At 42.7% G+C, this 21,893-nt stretch overlaps 1 protein-coding gene across 1 annotated transcript in view; it reads left to right on the top strand.

Annotated features, from left to right (window-relative positions):
- Positions 1-21,893, top strand: part of col27a1a (collagen, type XXVII, alpha 1a) — a gene marked incomplete at both ends in the record, with an annotated part of 75,620 nt that overhangs the window by 34,110 nt on the left and 19,617 nt on the right. Inside the window, 16 exons of the mRNA XM_083984231.1 lie at positions 1,219-1,263; positions 4,220-4,273; positions 4,767-4,811; positions 6,665-6,718; positions 7,509-7,553; positions 10,901-10,954; positions 13,433-13,477; positions 15,539-15,592; positions 15,811-15,855; positions 17,030-17,083; positions 17,492-17,545; positions 18,073-18,126; positions 18,216-18,269; positions 18,917-18,970; positions 19,123-19,167; positions 21,725-21,778. Coding sequence (XP_083840357.1) covers positions 1,219-1,263; positions 4,220-4,273; positions 4,767-4,811; positions 6,665-6,718; positions 7,509-7,553; positions 10,901-10,954; positions 13,433-13,477; positions 15,539-15,592; positions 15,811-15,855; positions 17,030-17,083; positions 17,492-17,545; positions 18,073-18,126; positions 18,216-18,269; positions 18,917-18,970; positions 19,123-19,167; positions 21,725-21,778 — 810 coding nt within the window. The remainder of the gene's footprint in view (positions 1-1,218; positions 1,264-4,219; positions 4,274-4,766; positions 4,812-6,664; positions 6,719-7,508; positions 7,554-10,900; positions 10,955-13,432; positions 13,478-15,538; positions 15,593-15,810; positions 15,856-17,029; positions 17,084-17,491; positions 17,546-18,072; positions 18,127-18,215; positions 18,270-18,916; positions 18,971-19,122; positions 19,168-21,724; positions 21,779-21,893) is intronic.

Raw genomic sequence — 21,893 nt, forward strand, 5'->3', positions numbered from 1 at the left:
GAAATTTTCAAAAGGTCAGACCCAGGCGCCATGTGTCTGCAAGTGCATCCATCCCTGCTCTCTCCACAACGCTGCTAACCAGCAGAGCTTTCACACACAAAACGCATGTTTCTGCACGTGTTGTTGCGCTGTCACAGCTGTGGCCTGTCAACACCTGGCGACATCGCAGTTGTGTTGAATTCGTATCATCACTCATATGTGTTTTGTTTTCTAAAGCGTCTCCTCCTTCTGATAAGTCCTCCATGGCTGCTGCTTCTTAAATACAGAAAGAACAGTTGCATGTTTTAGTCTCTTTTATTCATTTTTAGTTGACATATTGCAACACAAATACACTGTTGACAGAGTTGTCATGCATATAAAAGTGCGTAACATGGAGCTTAATGCTGACAGTGGCAGTTCACAGTGCTGCTGGTATGAGGGTGTCAGCCAGTGAGTGTGGTTGTGTAACATAATGAGTAGAGGGATGCTGCTGCGTCCTCTTCCCCTCGCTGCAGTCAGATGACAGATCTAAAGGATGGTTTACAGGAACTCTGGGAGTCTTGGCTTGGTGCTTCGGAGCTGTGGTTTAGGAAAACAGAACAACAGGAATCTTTCCTTTCTTTTCCCCTTCTGTTTTTATTTTGTTTTTTTTCCTCCTTCCTTTCCTCTCTCTCTCTCTCTCTCTCTCTCTCTCTCTCTCTCTCTTTCACTCTCTCAGTCTATCAAACTGTGGCCACCTTTGATTTAGTTTTTTCTCCACTCTTTGTTGGGGGTAGGAGTTGCTGCTGCAGTCAGCAGAAGTACTATGTCAGGCTGTCTTCTTCTCTGCAGGCAGAGGGAGAGACCTGCTATCTGACTCACACAGGAAGGCATTTATATCCTCAACATGCCACGATCCTGGCATGGAGCTCCCCAGCACAATTTCTCTGCGAACAGGGCCAGTGGAAAGTCTGATCCCCTTGACAGGAGGGCAGATTGATTCCTTGCATATGGCACTGAACTTGTCTGTCTGCACTGTTAGTGTTAGCGTACTTTTTTTTTAGTTTTTTCTTCTTAACTTTGCACAAAACTCCATTTGTCATCCTCATACCAAGAGAGAAATCCCCCCCGTGCTTGACAGCGTTCCTCCTCATGTGTGAATTGTTTCAGAATTTGTGTGTTTTTTCTTTCACGTCTCCGTTATTTTTATTCTTCTCCAGCTCACCACCCGTGTTTGTCTCTCGTGTTTGTCTTCCACAGGGACAGAAAGGTTACCCTGGTCCACCTGGACTCCCTGGAGAGCCTGTAAGTATCTTTTCTCCATTTCATGCGTCGTGTTTTTTCCACGACTTTGATGCTAAATGCTGCGCCTCTGTTATTCTTCACACTCCCATTAACACCACACATGAAGAAGTCCAACAGTCCCATAGCTTTCAGCTCGTGCCAAGATGATGTAATGTTATTATATAATAAAATAATATACAGTTCCTCGCTTCTCGCTTAAAGATATTACAGGCCTTTCTATGATGCACACGCTTTATTTCACATATTTGCTTTCATGAGTCTGTGTTCACCATCTAGACCCAAACTGATGACTTAATGCCTCATATTCTTACTTAATTTATTTAAAACTGCAGTCGTCATCTGCTCCCTGATCACTTAACCCCTCCCTCTGTGTGTGTGTGTGTGTGTGTATGTGTGTTTTTAGTGCGTGCACCAAGCGTGCCTGTAGGGGCAGCGAGATTAGATTAGCCTGTTATGAAGCACTGGTGAGGACAGACATCTGGCCAAAGCGCTGAGCTAAGGCGATGCTCTCCAGGATATCAGAAAGAGATGCCAAACAGAGAGAAAATAGAGGGAAAAGAAACAGCACCAGGCCAACTAGGCCAACAGTGACACACTCACGGCCATGACACTGCAGCTTTTTGGAGGAAGTTTCCCTTTTGTCTGCTGCAGCTCTGGACCTGCCACTTGTCATTAAATGCTCAGTCTCTCTCTCCTGCACCGATGCTGTTATTCTCAATCGTGCTTTTCATTTCTCTTGCACTTCCTTAACTCCTCGATCTGTCCCAAAACGGAGAAAAAAAATCTGTTCAATGAGCTCTTTTTATTTGCTGCTACAAGTGGGAGGAGACATGATGACTCTATCTGCTGCGTAGTCCGGCCCAACAGGACTATTTTAAGTGTGGAGCATCCAGCCTCATGTCCAGAGCTATTTTCAGTCCGGCTTGGGTCTTACTACTGTTGGTATTAAAGGAAAAGGCCTTAGTCATGGAAAGCAGAGTGGAACATTCTCCTCATTGTCACACGGTTTATAATAATAAGTCCCCGTTTTTCCGGGGGGGTGACGTCACCAGCAGTACAGGGAGTTCCCGCTCCGCTCATCGTGGTGAAGAAGGAGTATACTTTTTCTCTCTGACCGACCATCATGTCCTTCCACTCTGTCCATCCTTCAAACGCCCCCCTCTTTCCCACAGAGCCGCCGCTGCTGCTCATCACAGGCTCCGGCCTTGAGTCTCTGAATCACCACAGCACCAGGGTCTGAGTAATAATAAGCAAGCACAACTGTTTGGCAGAGCCGACTCTAGAGGTTCCAGCTGGTGTGTGCATAAAGTGTTGATGACTCTTTGTTACTGTAATACACCATGGGCCCTCCGTGCCAGTTAAAGGTCCAAAAAAAAATCCACTTAGCCAAATTCTTGTCTGGTTTTTAACTGGCTGCATTGTGCACTATATTTATCCAAGAGAGGGAGGGAGGGAGCGGCAAGTAGAGCGAGTGGCTGCAAGTCCAGAGTGTGTCAAAGGAAGTTATACATGAGCACTTGTGCCCTGCAAAGTTTGGACACAACCTGATTTTGTGTGTGTGTATGTGTGCGTGTGTTATGGTTACTCACACACACACACACACACACACACACACACACACACACACATGCACACACAAACCAAGCTCCCTATAAATGTCGAAGGTCTGTAAACAGCCCACATCTGAGAAGAGTGTTAAACTTATTGCAATAACCATGAGTCCAGGTCTCTGAACAGGTATACCTGTGATTTACTGTACCGGCATAAGTATTTTTCATTTGATATTACTTTATAACTCTATTGCATCACATCCTCAGAAACTAACACCTACGTTTATTGCATTATTAACAGCTTTTTTTCACCAGTTACTTAAAGACATAAAGATTTTATGGGCAATACCTGTGATCTATGTATAGAATATAATGAATTTAACTACACAACAGGACATAAAATACATAATAACCCCACGTTGCCAACTATGGTGCTGATATGCTTTATTACGTAATGCATCAAAACTAAAATGTCAGTATACAACAGTAAAACCATTCACAGACTTTAACTTTCAAGTATTTTCAATTTGCTGGTAATAATTATATACTTGCCAGTGCAGGACTTTTATTTGTGTTTGAGTAAGTTTTGCCACTGCTACAAACCATAACCACCTGAAACATTGCAATCTCAGCATCAAACTTCTTTCCTTTACTCATCACGAACAGTTTCCATTGTGGGAAATCAACACCAATGTCTACTCTTGTCTGAGACTGTTACCACGTCTTTACTTCTGCACACTAACCACCGAGCCAGAATCAGAATTAGAATCAGAATCAGAATTTATTTGTCATTGCACAACAGCACAATGCGATTAAAAGCTAAACCTTAAAGTGCAACCACACATAGAAACAAGTCAGACAATAACAGTAACGCAATCAGTGCCGACATTCAGTTATTCAACAATCAACAATTTGATCCTGAGTAAGCGTATGGATAAAGTGATAAGTGCAAGTGCATTGATGACTAGCAGGGTAAAATATGAGAATACGTATATGTATAAAAATATAAAAAGGAAATAAATAAGACATATTATATAGCCATAGGCTGTCGGCCCATCTCACCACTTTTTACATCTCACTATAACAAAGAAAAAACACTTTGAGATCTGTAAACATTTTCACGCAACAGACAACTGTGGTCATTTATGCTAATTAATTCATATCATTACACGGTAAATGACTCGTTTTGATGAATAAGTTCATCCCTTCTGCCCTGTCGCCCTCTTTGAAACTGCCCACTACTGTGCAGACTGGCTCTCTGTCTCTGTGTGTGTGTCTGTTACTGTATTTTTGATCAGCCATCCCACCTCAGCTCACTCACCCCCCCCCCTTCTTCTCTCTCTCCCTCCTTCCTTCCTTCCTTCCTTCCCTCTTTCTCCCTCTCTCTCTTTCTTTCTTCCCTGCAGGGTGAGCAAGGTCCAGTCGGAAGCCCAGGTGCCAAAGGTTATCCTGGCAGGCAGGTGCAGTAAATCCTCTGCTGTGACTGGTACAGTTGTAGTCAGTCAGGGCCATAGTAAGGGCAGAGGGCCAAGTGGAATTAGGTTATGTTGAACAGCTGACTTGGGAGGAAAATATTTGGGTAAATACTGTGCAGAGGGATTGGAATATTTTAAAAAACAAGGTGGCCCAAGAGAACAGAAATCAAAAGCTGCAGCCTCAGATGTTAGCATGAAGTTGCACAAGAATATATTAGAATGTATTGCACAGATGTAACTCTTATTGCATGGTGTCATTTTAATAGATTTGATATAATTATACAATTTGTCACCTGCAATGTCATTAATTCACCTAATTTTGCAATATATATAAAGTTATAGTCCTTGGATTGCCACTGTTAAATGCCATCATCACATACACACACATTCACAGTGTATTTGGACAAACTTAATTTCAGGTATAGACCAGTAAAAGTGTTGAGCTGCTAGAAATAGTTCCTCTTGTTGTGTTTTTCAGGGTTTACCAGGGCCTATAGGACCGTTGGGGCCTAAAGGCGTTCGGGTAAGTTAACTCAACTCAACTCAACGCAGGTTTGATTCTGTCACTTCTAAATAACCGACATTGGTGATTTGACAGGACCGGTCGACACGTTTAGAGGCGAGGAGGAGGTCAGCCTGACAGCTTACTGACACCTCTCACCTCGCAATATTTATAGAAGGCGACTGTAAAACACGCAGGGAAATTAGTTAAATCACGGGGTTGCAGTTGCACACGCTTTGGTATTTTGTGTCGTAAACCTGTTGCGTGCATGTTGATGCAACAACAACATACGAGTATACATACATGTGTGTGTATGAAAGCAGGTCGTGCACCGGCCGCGGCATCCACCTCTGCACACATAAACACATTCATACGCACTGAGCCACTATTAATAGTATGCTAAATGAAGAAGGAGCCTTTACTTGTAATGTAAACATTGTATTACTGTATACAGACACTTACTGAAAGACCGGCTGTTGATAAGCCTCTGCATACAAACACACACCCTTTAGGTACACAAACAAAGAAATACACACACACACACACACACACACTGACGGATACAAACAGTGATTTTTATGTTGCGTTCCAATAAAGGTTCTTTATCAGTTCCCCTTGGCTGCTCCGAAGCCTCCCCCTGCCCCCACTGGCTGGAATTTCCTGTTTAAGCTCCGTATGAGGCCCTGCTGTGTTAAGGAGGCATTCTCTAGTCGTCTCTCTCACCGAGCTGCACCTTTCCACAGATCCTTCACTCTCTTTTTGCAGGATACTTCATATTGTGCACACACCTTAACCTTCGTCTTGTGTTAGCTTTCTACTGCCATCTATGGTGTTCGGGTCAGTTTTGACCCGTGTTTTAAATCAGCTGTAAAACACACTAAAAACATTTTTTTTCATCCAATTTGTTTTTCTTCTCTTGGTTACATTGATAGGCTTCCTTATCCATGAAAATGTTGGATTTAATATTTTTTGGTGTGGGCCCCTGGGCCTTTTTTTGTCAGTATACCCCTTGACTTCAAGTTAACCTTCCTCTTGTCAGCTTTCTGCTACCATATAGTGTTAGGGTCAGTTTTGACCCGAGTCTTAAATCAGCTATCATCCCATTTATTTCTCATCTCTTGGTTACATTGTTTGGCTTCCTTATCTATGAAAAGGTTGGTTTTGCACTTACGATTTCAGTTTGAACTCTCATTATTGTTCTTATCGTTATAACCGGGTCAAAAATAACCCTAACACCACAAATATCATGATTTTAACCTGAGTATTTTAGAATTTTGTGAAAAAAAAATGTTTTATTTTGTTTAAATTGAGGTTCCTTGATGCTATAAACAAATTTATTTGGTACTTGTATGCATTTAAAACCTGAAAACGGGGTCACTGGTGACCCGAACACCAGAGAAAGGTTAAAAAAACCTGCTCAACTCGTGCCGACCTGTGTGGCGAAGCATCTCGATTGTTCAACTGTTGTGTGTGCTGTTTGTTTGTGCCTGTTTTTTCCTCTTCGTCTGTGTGTGTGTGTGTGTGTCTACTCTACATCCTCCCTCCTTCACCTCACTGTACCGACAACCCAGTGTGAGGTCCTGGCTATCTTCAGAGATCCCTGGCGTGAGGGTATGTGCCCTTGGACTACATCGTGGAAGCCAGCACCATGCAGTCCATGGGCATATACACTTGCCTCATGGCTTGGTTCTTCATGGAAATCCAGTCCCACCCTATATCCATGCTGGACCGTCGGCTCCTGAAACCCCAGCCTGATGGGAGCTGCTGTTCTTCCAGCTGTTTTTTTTTTTTTTTTTTACACCATCCAGATTCTCACATCCCATATTCCTCCTCTCTCCTCTTTCTCCTCTCTCCTCTCCTCTCCTCTCCTGCAGGGTTTCATAGGAATCCCGGGGCTTTTTGGCCTGCCTGGGCCTGATGGCGAAAGAGTGAGTTCTTGTCAAATGAACATATTTCGTGCGTTATAAAACATTTTTTTACAGTGACCAGCTAATTCCACCTAATAGCCGCTGTGAGACGATGACAACGGGCTCTCTGCTGCTATTTCATTCAGCTGTCCTGTTGTTGTTATAATGTGGGAAACGGTCCCCAGCTGTTTTTAGATGCTGCTGTGTGGGAGTGTTGATGACTCATATGATAAAAGCCCCCTCTTAGAGCCTTTGAACTGCCTGACCTCATCAAGGCCTCCTCCTTCTGTGCAGCCTCCAAAACATGGAGCGATTAGCCTACTTATGACATGCTCCAGGGGGTTGCATCAGCGTAGTAGGGGCAGACTATAATCAGGAGAACCTCCGCGGCCAGCCAGCCAGCTCGACCTCGAGATGGTTTGTACCATGGCTTCCAAGAGAAACCAGTGTTTGTTTAACATATATATGTTAGAGATGAGGCCCCCACATCCCTCATAATAGGCTGGAAAAAAAATGTTGGATGGGCTGCAGTCAGCTGTTCCTCACATCTGTCGGAGCAGAAGCTGAGACAGGCTTACAGCAATGGCTTTTTAATTGTGTGTTTTGGGTTTGAATCAGTCATGCCCAAGAGCGTTGTGTTTTGCTTTTGATATGCTTTTTTTTTTACACAGTGTCCATCTTTCTCTTCTCTTTCTTCTCTGTTTTCCTGTCCTCCTTGGATATTTTCCTTCCCCTTCTTTTTTTTCCCGCTATGTTTTCCACTTCTTTACTCTCTCTACTCCGTCTCTCGCTATCTCTTTTTGATTTTCAGGGAATTCCCGGTGAACCAGGGAAGAGGGGCAAGATGGGTAGGCCGGTAAAGTTTTGTCTCAACATACTTTGCAGATAATCTTTCTAAAGTGTGATGCATTTTGCTGCCAGTGTTGAACCTTGAAAGTATCGTCTGTTGTTAATCCAAGATAGTCATGCAAAAAAAAGCATTCAAATATTATATCCTGCCTGATTATTTTTGATTATAGCTCTAAAAACGCTGCAGGCTCAAACGAGGCAGTGAAATAAATTAGCATCATCATCATAAAGTTTTATAATTCATTCTTCTGTTTCTATTTGGGTCACACTGAGAGACTTTTGGTGCAAAGACTCCCAACACCTACACATGAGAGAATTTATAAGGTCTGCATTTACGTCATTGTTTTAATCAGCTCAGTGTTTCCATGGCTGTTGGAAGGGTTAACTCCAGCCTGACTGTGGCTGTGTGGACTGTGGAGTCCCACCAGCCGCATGTCGGGGTCTTGGATGCAAAGAGAAAAAGGCTTTTGTTGGAGTAAAGGGCTTTCGGTCCCCCCCAGCATGGAGCCAAGCCATTTGGAGGAAGTCAGTCAGTTCTGTGTGTGTGTGTGTGTCAGATAGTGTTCAAAGTCAGCTTGACAGAGAGTTTCAGAAAGAGTGTGTAACCCTGAAACTCGCTGCTGAGATCATTCTGCAGCTGTTACTTATTGGCTTTTCAGTAAATAAGGCATTTATAGACCAAAAAAAGTCTAAACACACACACGCCAGTGTCAGTTTAGTGCAAGGCTTGGAGGAGTGCATCTTATTCTGTAAGCACACAAATGTTTAAAGCTATAGTTGTAATCTTGCCATGTGTGAGGCTTCGTATCACACAGTGCGCGTGTGACACATTTGCATTCATGTGTTTTTTTTCCAGTTTGGACACAGGCCATGCAAAACTACAAGTATTTATATGGAAGTGCTGTCATAACAGTTTGGTCCTTTTCCTGCCTCTTGCACTTCCTGGATGATTTAAATGACAGCAGCAGCTCTGTTTTACAAGGCAGACAAGGAAAATAATGACGCCGTATCACCATGCATAATCATGTTGGTGCATGTTGTGACTAAAGAACAGAGAGTAGAGGAAGCAGAGGAGTCGTGTAACGTTAATGGTTTAAAAATCTGTAGAAGGCCACTTTAACTGCTTCGTCCCTCTTTAAGTGACCTGTAAACGTAGCTGGAAAACGCGCAGATCGCCTTCATCGCTCTCGTCTGATTTCATCCCCCTGCTGCACGGAAAATGGAAAAGCTAGTACACTTAACAAGATGATGGAGAAGGGAGAACAGAAAGAAGCACCTGAACCGCAGCCAGACATTTTAATGGCCATATAACCACAGCACTCTGTCGAGGAAACACACACATACACACATACACACAACACAACACAACACAACACACACAGGCTGCAGACTGTCAGCCATCTAGCAGAGAGGGTGATGGGGGAATTGATCTATGCGAAACACTGGAGCGCTTAGAAAGTTTCCAAGAGTTCTGTATTTCAACTTAACCTTTATTGACTTTTATATAACTGTTTAGTGTTGGGTTTTGTTTGTCTTTTTGAGGTTGTCTCTATCAGGTTCATCAGTTGTAACTCTTTCCCATCATCCCAGTATCCTACGGCTGACGATAACAGGGTTGTCTGAGATGCATTACAGGCTTGTGTGACTCTACCTCAAAGGCTTCTTTTAAAGCGCTGTATACTTGGCAACGCTGCGGTTCCCACATTTGTCCTTAGTTTGTACGACAGTGGTGGTGACAGTTGTATGATTCATCCTTTTGGGTCACTTTCATGCTCCATCGGTTTCTGTTGTACTTGTGTTCCCCCCAGTGCGCACAATTTTCTTATAACCATAGAGCGGCCGCATGCATAATATTGACCGTACTTTGATACCTGCTCCAGAAGCCTCGTAGACACAGAAAAAGAGCTCTTTGTTGCGCTGTACTGTACAGTTACTGCGGTGAATTATGGTTGCCTCATCATCATCGACCCAATGGGACGTGTCGGCGCACTGAGGGATTTATTGTGACTCAGATATGAAGTCAAAATGTCAAAGTTATCCAAGCTTCTCCTCAAGCAAAAGAAGAACAAGAGAAAAAAAAGCTCAGTTACATTTAGTCAGCAGATTTTATTTCTAAGGCGAGCCAGAGATTAGAATAAATATACATGTTGTATATCTAACATCTCCACTCTGACTAAAATAACTGACATTTTCAGGAGGTTTCTCAGTAATTAGCATTTTGAAACAATGTGTGGAGGCCAGAGTAGCAGAACCTAGACATTAGGAGTGTTTCTCGGTTTAAAGTGCACTCGTGCTTTGTGCAGATGCGGTTTCTCTCTCTGCAGCACCACCAGCTGTTAGCATAGCTCAGATTAGCATCCCATTTACTGCTAAATGGACAGAATAATTGCTTGGCTGCTGGTCTCACTTGTTGCACTTAAACAGTGTACTCGCCCTGAGTAACAGCTGGCAGCCCAAACCCCTACAGCTGATAGATTTAATGCTTATAATGATGCCATTATGTCCTTATTTTTGAACATATTTCAGATTACATTATGTGTAACGTTATATTTGACTCAATGAAATCGTTGAAATTGCTCTGCAATTACCGTAGCACCACCCTGGGGTTTTTTCACCAGTCAGCGATATTTGAGAAATGCGCTCTGTAAATTTGACTCCGTGGTTAAAGACATAATGATTTTCTCTACGTTTGCACGAGTGGCACTGACCGAGCACGAACACACCCTTGTTTAATGAAAGGGCTTTTTTTTTGTTTTTTATTTCACAATGAGTTTCTTTAATTCTCTGACTGAGGAACCTTTTTTTTTCACTGTGGCACTTTTTTACACAACCAAAATTAGCATTGTGTTTTACTATGTAGTATGGGCAGTATTTCATAATAGCATATCACTTCTTTTATGTTTGAGGAGTTGCTTGAATGGATGAATGCACAGAAAATTATCAATCAAATGTGTTGTTCCTTTCGTCTTTGCAGCGTCTTTCATGTCAAACTTTAAGTTTGATGTTTTGGTTCAGTAAGAAATGTTCTTATAGCATTGTCAGGTAGCTGTTTTCAGCTAAAAAGCCCTTCTACCTGCAGACAAACCTGAGACTGTTAGGAACCAGTAGCTAAGACCCATATGCAGTGTTTCTCTGAGGAGTCAAGATTAAATAAACAGAATGAAATAAGTGTTAATAAGGAGTTATATTTGTCAGGTGTCCAGATGCACAACTCTGTGTTAAAATATTACGGTTCAGGTTTAATAAAGCAGACAGTACTTACTCAAAACCTTAATCCAAATTTATTGTCTTTTTGATTTTGATTGTGGCTGTTTGTGTGCATCCGAACATAAAAGCTCCTCTGTCTGTCCTCAGGGGTTTCCGGGGGACTTTGGGGAGAGAGGACCACCTGGACAAGATGGAGAGCCAGTATGTCACACACACACACACACACACACACACACACACACACACACACACACACACACACACACACACACACACACACACACACACACACACACACACACACACACGGACACACACACACACACACACACACACACACACACACACACACACACACACATCCCGACCACATACACACACATAAACTGAGAGTGGTGGTTTCACTCACTCTCACTTACACACACAGAGACACACAGACACACACACACACTCTCCCCTGGTGTTTTAGTACTGTGACATCTTGGCAGTGCTGCTGGGTAAATCATCTGACAGCCCAGCAGTTTGCCTCTGTTTTTCTGTTTTATTTGAAGTTTTTGAAGTTTTTTTTTTTTTTTGCTCTGGACAAGTTTTATTGCCGTATTTCATTTCATCTCATCCCTTTCCTCTGTTGTAGATAATTTTACTTGGCACTCATTTCCCAAACCTGCAGAGGGCCTATTAACAGAGACAGGGCAAGTTTAGCTGGTTGCTGCTTCCAAATGCAACCTTTTCCACTCACTACTGTAAACTAACGACCAACACACACACACATACGTACACACACAGAGAAGGTGATATCCAAGAATAGTAAATGATGTAATAGGATGTCGATGAGTAATTACTCTCCATTCAGAAACGACAGGTCAGCAAACACTGTCGTCCGTTTGCCTGTTTCTGTGCATATGGAAGACATTGCATTATTTGATTTGAGCATTTTCACTGTTTTGAGATGTTCGCTGCCGTTTCTTCACACATAACACTTCATCAGACAGTGGAAAGCTGTAAAACAAAAACATAAACACATCATCAAGGCGCTCTTTAACGCACTGACAAATACATAATAACCATAAACCACATTGGTGTCTGTAAAAACACCACAGGCAACTAAACACCTAATGAATACTCTCATAGCCCTGCTGCGTTTATTTTTCCTCAGTGTAATGCCTCATCCTTGTAAGTGTGAAATACACATTAAATATTTCCATAGTACAGTATGTGAATAATCTAGCAACGTCTCTATGAAATCTAAGATGATGGACTATAAAATAAGATGAGACAAACTCCTACATACCCAGACTGGAAAATGACTTAATTACCGACCAAAACTGTCTGAAACGTAAGAGGGAAAGGTGTCTGAGAGAAAGGAAGCTCCACTGTCACGGTGTTGTTGAGATAATATGATCTTTTTTTCTTTTTTTTATCAGGAAATTCCTCTTTTTTCATGCACAAACAGTGTTTTCAACTGTGCCTAGTGTGAATCTGTGCAGAAGTGGTTGTTAATATAGTACTGTATGTTGGCATGCCAAACTAACTTTAGCTGGCATTGATGTCATTATTCATTTTGCAGGTATTTTTTAATTATTATTATTAAGCTCATTGAAAAATCAGGAGTCACTAGAATACAGCCTCTTAAAACCATGAATGTTTGCACCAGTTCCTCTGGTTGCTGATGTTAAAGGGATAGTTCAACATTTTGGCAAATTGGTCCATTGCCATAATCCCTATAGTTTTAGGAGTAGGTTCGTTACCTTTAATTGTCAGTGCAAGCTATTTTTAGAACGGTGGAGCAGAGTCGCAAGCTGCTCAGAGCTACGCTACAGAGGCTAATGGGATTTCTTGGTTTCCCTCATCAAACTCATCAAATACACAATCCAGCAACTCCAAAACGCTCTGGTGGACAAGTTGTGACCTGCACATTCACCACGCTATGAGATAATAACAGAACGTTACCAGACAGAGTTGTTTTAGAGGTAAAGGCAGAGACTGCGCGCCGAAAAACGTATCGCGCATCAGCGGTTTTGCATGAATTTACCTCGAAAACAACTCTGTCTGGTAACGTTCTGTTATTATCTCATAGCGTGGTGAATGTGCAGGTCACAACTTGTCCACCAGAGCGTTTTGGAGTTGTTGGATTGTGTATTTGATGAGTCTCTGTATAGCTCTGAGCAGCTCGTGGCTCTGCTCCGCCGTTATAAAAACAGCTTGCACCCACAAAAGGTAACAAACCTACTCCTAAAACTATAGGGTTTATGGCAATGGGCCAATTTGCCAAAATGTTGAACTATCCCTTTAAAATATTTCACAGGATAAGTAAAAGTTTTTACCATCTGTTGTTGCCCAGTGAAGAGATGAGGAGGTTGTATCTATCTGTCCTTTTCTGAGGAAGAATAAACCTGCAGTTTTGAAAAAGCCACTATGGGGCGATGGGCTCACATCCCCCTCCAGCTTCACCACACACACACACACACACACACACACACACACACACACACACACACACACACACACACACACACACACACGTGCACACAGCCCCCTCTCATAAGCTGCGATGAACACTGAGCCACTCTTCTGAGCATGTTTGTTTAAAAAAGAGCCAATAACCCCAGAAACTTGCTCCTTCTCCTCCACTCCCTTCATCTCACTCACTCTCTCTCTCTCTCCTCCTCTCTTGACTAGGGTGACCTGGGAGCCCCCGGTCCAAACGGAGTTCATGGACTTATTGTGAGTAGTAGTTTGTGTGTTTTTAAGTGTGTAGTCTAGTCTGCGTGCTTTCCCCCAGTTTAAACATTGTGTTTTCCCAGACACTTATACCATAAATACATAGCTATAAAGAGTGTGTTTAAATGAAACGTTATATGCCTGCTTAATTGAAAAAAGACTCTCAATTAGCTCTCGTCATAATTCACACACTGCCTGCTGTCGCTTTGATGGAAAACTAACCACTCTCCGCAGGTTTCTCACCGCCACGCTCATATTTAAATCAGCGAAAGTGGATGGGTTTTTGGAATCCAAGATGGAGGAGATAGTTATTTTTTGCCCGTAAAGCCTGAATTATGCAGTTTGTCCCTCTCATTTCCTCTGCAGACAAACAAGACCACTGTTGGATCAATCGCACAGCTCTTAACCAGGCATCCTGTTTGCCTCCTCAATCTGTCTCTTATTAACTATTTTTGAACAGGAACCACTCCCCCTCCCCCTTTGCCCACCTATCACCTTGCCCTCCACGCCTGCCCGGCCCCCCCGACAGCCACATAATTGTGTCTGATTATAATGTCTCCCTGGTTTCTCTTGTCGTGTCCTGTCTTCACCCATCGCTGCTGCTCCTCCCCGTCTATTCTAGGCCACCGGTGGTGGTAGTAGGCCTGTAATTGGAGGACTGTCTGATTACAGCTCTGCTCCGAGCTCCGCGTCCCTCTGCATCCATCTGACCTGACAGTATAATGTACAGTACACACACAGCAGCAGCAGCAGCAGCACTGAGCTGCACTTCAAAGATATAAATATACAAGCGCCCTCTTCTGAGGACTGCAGACCTCAACTCTGTGTGAAGGCAGGCCAGTGTTGAAGAGGGGAAAGTGTTAACATGTTGACGACTTGCTCTGGCTCAGACTTCCACATCTTAGCGGAAAAAGGAAACGGGAGTATTTCTGTGAAACAGGAGCAATACCATTTCTTTTTATTTGATTATGTCTCTCTGACTTTCCTAATTTCTTTCCCCCTTGCTCATTGTGAAATATCTTTCCTCTGCCATATACACACACACACACACCATCTTTCCATGTGTGTGCTTGGTTGAAACGGTCGTACTACTAGCACTGGCCAGGGATTGACCCCAGATCCAACCTGTTGCAGGCATGAATAGCAATCCACAAATGTGAATTCAATCAACATTGGTACAATATATTGTGCACCTTCATGCATTTCTGCCTTTTGGACAAGTGCACAGGAAAAACTGACAGAGACAGTTAAGTATCAGTGGGCCCTCTAGAGGTCTGCAGAGGTCTTAGAGGACAAGGACTCCACTAGGCTCCTCAATAAAACTGTGTAAGATTTTCCCATCTGAAGACCTGAAGATCCTTTTCATCCACTTTTCCTCCCAACGCCATATTAAGTGGCCTGTTATGACGGTAATCCCGGGCCGTGTAAAGCCTGCTACGAAAACATCCTCTGTACACACGTGCAGATACTACAGAATTCAAAGAGAGAGACAAATATTTAATGCGCCGAGCCAAGGCCACCCTGTAGGTCTTCGTAAGCAGAAAATGCAAAAGCTGCAAAGAATGAAAATAAGATCAGTACCAGAGCAGCCTGCAATGTTTCTCTGTGGAGACGAACAGGGCTGAACATGAACTTTCACACGCATGAGTCTTTAATCGACACGCTTAATGAACTATAGAAATATCTCCTCTCCTCTTCATGACTACAGTCTTCTGCGCTGTTTTGTACTGCAGCGTTTTTTCACTATACTGTAGCACAATCTTGGCTTCCGACTGCATGAACTATTCCTTTTCTCCCAAAGTGGGGCCATATATTATCATCTATTGTTTTGCAACGTGGCAGCTGTATGGACGATCATGAAGCAAGACAATGACACTTCTTCTTTATAGTAATAGATTCCAGTGTGCGCAGAAATGTACTCAATGTGTTTGTGTGTGTGTTTTTGTTAACATAGTTTGTTTGTTGACAGTCAGTGCTGTGAGCCATGTGTTTATCAGCGGGTTATGCATATGATATCACTAAAAATGAATATTTTTCTTATTTGTCCCCTCTCCTTGGCTTCAGGGTGATATGGGACCTTTGGGAGAGATGGGCCTTCCAGGACCTAATGGACTGAAGGTAATCTCACATGCACACAGATGGAAGCGGTTTCCTTCACTCTCTCATCTCGCATTGTCTTGTTTGGACCGCCTTTAGTTGTTATATGCATGATATAAAACATAGAGAATGGTGAAGAAGCAGTTGTGACAAGTTGGTGGCTAATGATATTCAGGAATATCTGCTGGGCACAAAAGAGAGGAGTTGTTTACTCACACATCTGTTGGTGCTTGTTCCAGGGGGTGCCCGGAAATCAAGGAGAACCAGGACTGAAAGGTGATAAGGTGATCTGAATATTCCTGTTATTGGCCTGGTTTTGAGCAGCATGTGATGGATATGTACTCATTTGCACCCCATTGTAATCTTCTCTGTTCTGCTTTTAGACATAGAGCAATAGAGCCTGATTTCTTTAGATCCCACTTGAAGTTACATCAATACAAACATCTGATGATTGTTAGTACATACTGTATCACGCTGTATCATAACGCATATGACATTGTCCATTGAATGATATGTCAAAGGCGATTGGTTGAATTAATAACTGTCCGTTCAGTGTAAAGCTGAAGCCAGCAGCCTCAGCCTTTGTAATCATCAAGACTGGAAACAAAGAGGAAACAGCCAACCTGGCTACACTATCTGTTTCTAGTCCTAATGCTAAACTAAGCTGATGGCTCCAGCTACAGTACATAGTGACTGTTTAGATATGACAGTATTGATCTCTTCATCTAATTCTTCACAGGAAAGTAGTGTATTAACAGTGTATTTCTATTTATGTAGGCATATGCCATAAAACAAAACAAAAAAACCTTTAAGTTTGAGGCACTTTGTGCAGTGTTGCTATAAATAAGAAAAAGAGATCACAGTTTTTGTGTATCTGAGATCCTCATGCTTCCCGACTTACAACGTTAACAAAGCAGCGAGTCGAGAGCTGTGGGAACAGCTTGAACGGCTCTGCAACAGTATGTGAAGACACTTGCAGATTTAAGCCTCATCATTTGTTGAAGTTTGTTGATGTTTCTCCTGATAAAATTAGAATAACACATGAAACAATAATGGAAACTGAAGGAGATGAGAGCATAAATGACCTTCTTCAGATGCACAAATGACAGGAAGGGTCTGACACCTTAACACTTTATTTCCTTGAGCTTCTAATGTACGAAGGAAGAAAAAGGAGAAAAGATTTCACCAAAATGAAATTAAACATTTTCCCATTATAACTAACCTGTTGAACTCTGGCTTATTAAGACAGCCTGACACTGCAGGAAGATGTTGGCTCATGCAGTGAGCTAGATTCATTGTGTTAATGTTGATAATGTACACACCGGTAATTAGTGTTGTCTGTTGAGAAAGCTGAATGTGATTGACCAAGTGGAAAATTACCATTCCCCCTAATGTTGTTCATTCCTCTTTCCTCCATCCATCTTCCTGCTTCTGTTCGTCTGCTCCGATCTCCGTCAGGGTGACGTCGGGATTCCTGGAGAGCAAGGGGAGATGGGGTACAAAGGAGACAAGGTAGATTCCCCGCTGCAACACATTTGTACACATTATAAAAGCTTGCATATCTGCCCCCACCTCCCCTACATCAGCCCCCGCCCGCCCTGCACGCTGTGTCTCCAGCACAGACACGCAGCCTTTTGTTGCAGAACTGTGTCTTTGCAAAATTACTTAGCCAGATGTGTGCTGTCCAGCTTATGGAAATTCTTATGTAAACCCTCCTCATTTGTCTGAGTGTAAGCAAAATCTAATCCTTTTAGCATCATAGAACAGAGTGGCCCCAAGAGATAACAGAAATACTGAGCAGAGTCATGCATGTCTAATGTCTGCCTCTCTAGAAAAGAAATCAGAGTTCTGTTTTTTGCCTCTGAAAACTGTCTCAGAGTCCGTCTCGGTTTTTTAATGTGTTGTGTTTGTATTGGACAGGGCATTCAGGGGGCTCCAGGGTTACCAGGCATTCGTGGGAAACCAGGACTTCAGGTTAGTTCTGGCTTCAATGACCACGAATCCGTCAAAATGTTGAAATGTGGACTAATTTGCCTTTCATCGATTGGAATAGGTTGACATGGAAATGTGTGCGTTTGCACTTTTTTTTTTTTTTTCAAAGGTTAGATCAGGTGGTTGACAACAACAACCACATATTTGAGGTTTTGATATAAGGCTGCGGCCAGCAGGAAGTTAGCTTAGCTTAGCATTAAGACTGAGAACAGAGGAAACAGCTAGCCTGGCTCTGGCCAAAGGTAACATTTAGCATGTTTGTTTAATTCGCAGTCATTTCCTAAAGCTTTGTTATTACCCCGGGAGGTTGCATATTAGAGACTCCAGGAAATAACTACTCCTAGCAAGGCTAAGCTAGGATATCTGGCTACTGGCTGTAGTCTTATATTGGTTGGACAGAATTATATGTGTATGGATTGGTAAAGCAAATCAGTCAATTTCCTAAATTACTGTATCTATCAACTGTTCCCTTAAGATATTCCTCATGTTGTTATTTGTATTTGCTCCAGGGCAAGCTGGGAGAGAGAGGCCCTGACGGTGCACCTGGACCTGCAGGCCTTGAGGTTTGTAGTCGCAGTGTTTACCACAATGAATACGTGCAAACCATGTTTTAGAGGGACAATAGTAATCTTTCATTTTGGGATCATGACAGGGTTTCCCTGGTGACATGGGACCACCGGGAGACAACGGCCTTGAAGGACCAAAGGTGAGAGAATCTATCATCTTGTCTTGCCCATCACTTAGCAAATGTTTCAAAACCTAAAAACAGAACAAGATTTTACAACCCGGCCAGCAGCTCTGTGCAGCGTCTTTGCAGGCTAACCTCTGTTAACTTGTACAAAAATAGCTAAAGTTGATGCGAAAGTCATTAGTGTTGCAGTTGTTTGGTCATAAACCAAAGTAGCCCTTTGCCACGATGTGAAATGTCAGATAATCACCAAAGCTATTAAGATTCATGCTCCTGGAAACATGAAAAAGACTGTACAACGTAATCCTTCCAATAGATGTTCAGCTATTACAGTCTGGGCCAAAGTGGTGAATCAACTGGAACAATAATCAATAGAACAATATTGCTTTCAAATTCAAATTCAAATTTTATTTATTTATATGGCACCTTTCATGCTAAAAGCAGCAACACAAACACAAAGTGCCTCACAGAGGCTAAAAACAACAAAGAAAAGAAAGAGAACAAAACAAAAAAAAAGAAGAAAGAAACAACCCCAACCCCAAACCCCCCCCTCCACCCGCAAATACACAAGCCATGCCACTACTGTAGCTAAAAACATATGTGTAAATAACACTGCAGTTACCTTTACTCATTAGCATTCACATGACTGCTTGTTTCCCATCCAGGGAAAGCTCGGGGCCAGAGGTTTACCGGGGCCTCGAGGGTTGCCTGGCTTGGAGGTAAGACTATCGGACACTGCCCACATCAGAACGACCGTAAAGTGCCAAAAGGCATTAAAAGTTTTACGGCACAAGCCTTTTTCTCTTTGCTGAGGCCCCGCTTTATGTCCCCAAACATAATTCATGCTAAGATCAATGTCTCGTGTTTCCAGGGAGACGAGGGCCCGATCGGACCACCGGGCCCAACAGGACTGGAGGTGAGTTATAAGACAAACACCTGGTGTTGCCTGGCTGGTGGGAGATAACAAGGATCGCTGTGAATTGTAACTTAGGCAGCACAGACCCGAGGGCCCTCTTAATTCCTGCTTGTTGGCCTCACACCAGGAGAACATATGAAAGAATATAATGTGTGTGCGTGTGTGTGTGTGTGTGTGTGTGTGTGTGTGTGTGTGTGTAGTCACAGAGAAACATTCAAAAGTCCGTGCGTCTGGGTGGCCACATGAGTTTGCACGTTTGTTTAAAGCATATCCCATGCAAAACAATCAAACCATCCATCATGTGCATTGTTGTGGTTTCATTCATCCCTCTTATATCTGTGGTAAATGTTTCTTCAAAGAGACGGAGAGAAGCTGCAAAAACACAACAGCAGCGTGAAGCTAACTGCATGTGCACGCTCGACAGTAAAAACCTACTAATTCGGGGCCTTGTAGTTGTTAACACATGCGCGGTGTGAGCTGCCTCGTCTGCAGAGAAAGCCCATTAAGAGGGGACGGCATTGGATGAGTAATGAGATCAATACATGGCTGAGGTCCAAATTATGTGTAACTTAAAGCCACAAACACTTGTACAGTAGGTTGTATCATTTGATTTCGTCACTTCACTTTTTTTTATTTATCTCACGACCATATACGTGGTATGGAGCACAAACAAACAGTACAAGTAATCAAGTAATCAAGCAAGCAGTGGGGCTGTACATACTTTCCATCTCTGGCAAATGGAGGACATACAAAACAAAACAAAAAATAATAATATATAATAAATATAAACAAAACAAAACAGAAAAAAAGCATAGATAAATAGATTAATATGGTAAAGTATCACTTAAAAGGCACCTAACCTAACTTTTGTTTTATCCGACTATAGTAACAAAATTAGTTTAAACATGGATGGACGACAAACATAATATTTAGGAAGGTATTTTTCTCTAAGATATGCGATACATGTATTCTTGCACTCAAACGTCATCACCGTCATCGCAAAGGTCACATAACCTCTGACTTCTATCAAGTCCTTTAAACTTTCCAATAACTTTTGGTTACTCTGAAGTGGCAAATGGCCTGTCTAATACTTTTGGTTTGGACATAATAAATACTTTTTTAGTTTGAACTCTTGTTTCTCATCCATCCCAACATTTGTTGTACCGCAGTGAGAGTTAAACTGAAATGTATTTGTAGTAAATAGTTGAACACTGCTATAGGAGTTATATAGTTGTATTGGAGGGAAGTTGCAGATGTTGTTATAGCCTATCTCTGGATGATTGACCTCTCATAACAAAGGGGCTGCATGCAATCCCTGCCCGTGGCCACCAGGGGGTGATAACCGCTGTCACCGTGTTTATAGGTGGTAAAGATTTGCAGCTGCACTAAAAACTGCAAAAGATATGAATGAGCTTCTGCAGAAATGGAAGATTTGTTGACTTTTATTCGTCATATTCTTTATTGATGATTATTTGTTCTCTATACCAGATGCTACCTGTCTCTCTTCACCAAGTTTTGCCTTTCACTTCTTTCTTTCTTTCTGCTCTTACTCCCAGACAGTCATCCTGAACTTTATTTCACCCACTCACTCTCCCACCCACTCATTCTCTGACCCCTCTCTCTCTCTCTCTCTCTCTCTCCTCCATCTGAGGGGAAGTGGTGTACGACTCCTGCAGGAGCTGTGATTGATCTCTGGCCAGGTGCCACAGGTCCGCCCACTCCTCCACCTCCTCGTCCACCAACCTCAGCCAGCTGTCTTTTAGCTGTTTTCACTGCTCCTCTCGGAATGACAACCTCTCTCTCTCTTTCCTCCACTCTCCCTCTCTCCCACCGTCTCTCCCACACACACACACACACACACACCTACCTTCCTTCTCCACTGCTCCTCGTTGTTGTTGTTTCTCTCCTTCCTGCTTGCTTTGGTTAATGTGGTCAGTCAGTCGCCGACATAAATCTGAATCAGGTGATAAGAAGTCACAAATCCTGGATAGCTCGTATTAATTCTCATGTTACTAGAAAAATCTGCTTTTACTGTGTGTTTCTGAGTGAAATACAGTGTCAGCCTGTACTGTGTGTATGTGTGTGTGTGTGTGTGTGTGTATGTGTGTGTGTGTGTGTGTTACGCAAGCTGCCAAACTTTCTGGGGTAAAAACTGTGGAACTGTTGAGTCACTCACTCTTTAGGAGTTTGGCTTCGACATTTCTGACCTAGAGTTATTGCTGGTAAAAACACTCTTAGCCCCCCTCTTAACCCCGGGAATTACTGTCTGTGCAAGAGGAACATTATAGTCTTGCACTTTTCGCAGCGCTGCCAAAATGTACTGTCAGTGTTGTACCTGTACACGGCCATTACATACTTTAGTGACATGTAGAGTAAGCTGCAGCAGCTGCGCACATCTCTTCTCAGCTCTTTCCTCAAAACTGTCATTCCATAGGAAGCTGATCCTTTACAGTGACTGAGTTGAGAGTCGGGGTTTTGGATTTTAATGATGCATTGACTGGCAAGTGGATGTCTCTTATCCACTATTCATCATTCTGTGTTTATGTTCCTGTTTCAGGGCAGAATGGGCAGAAAAGGATTTCCTGGGAAGGTCGGGCCAGAGGGAGTGAAGGTGACTAAAGACGATATGCACACATGATTGATCTTTTTTCTTTCTTTTTTCCCCTTCAAAATATGAGAAAAAATGAATTAACTTTATAAACAAATGACTAGTAATGTATTCCTTT

Source organism: Trachurus trachurus, assembly GCF_905171665.1.
Source record: "Trachurus trachurus genome assembly, chromosome: 12".
Classification (NCBI taxonomy): Eukaryota; Metazoa; Chordata; class Actinopteri; order Carangiformes; family Carangidae; genus Trachurus; species Trachurus trachurus.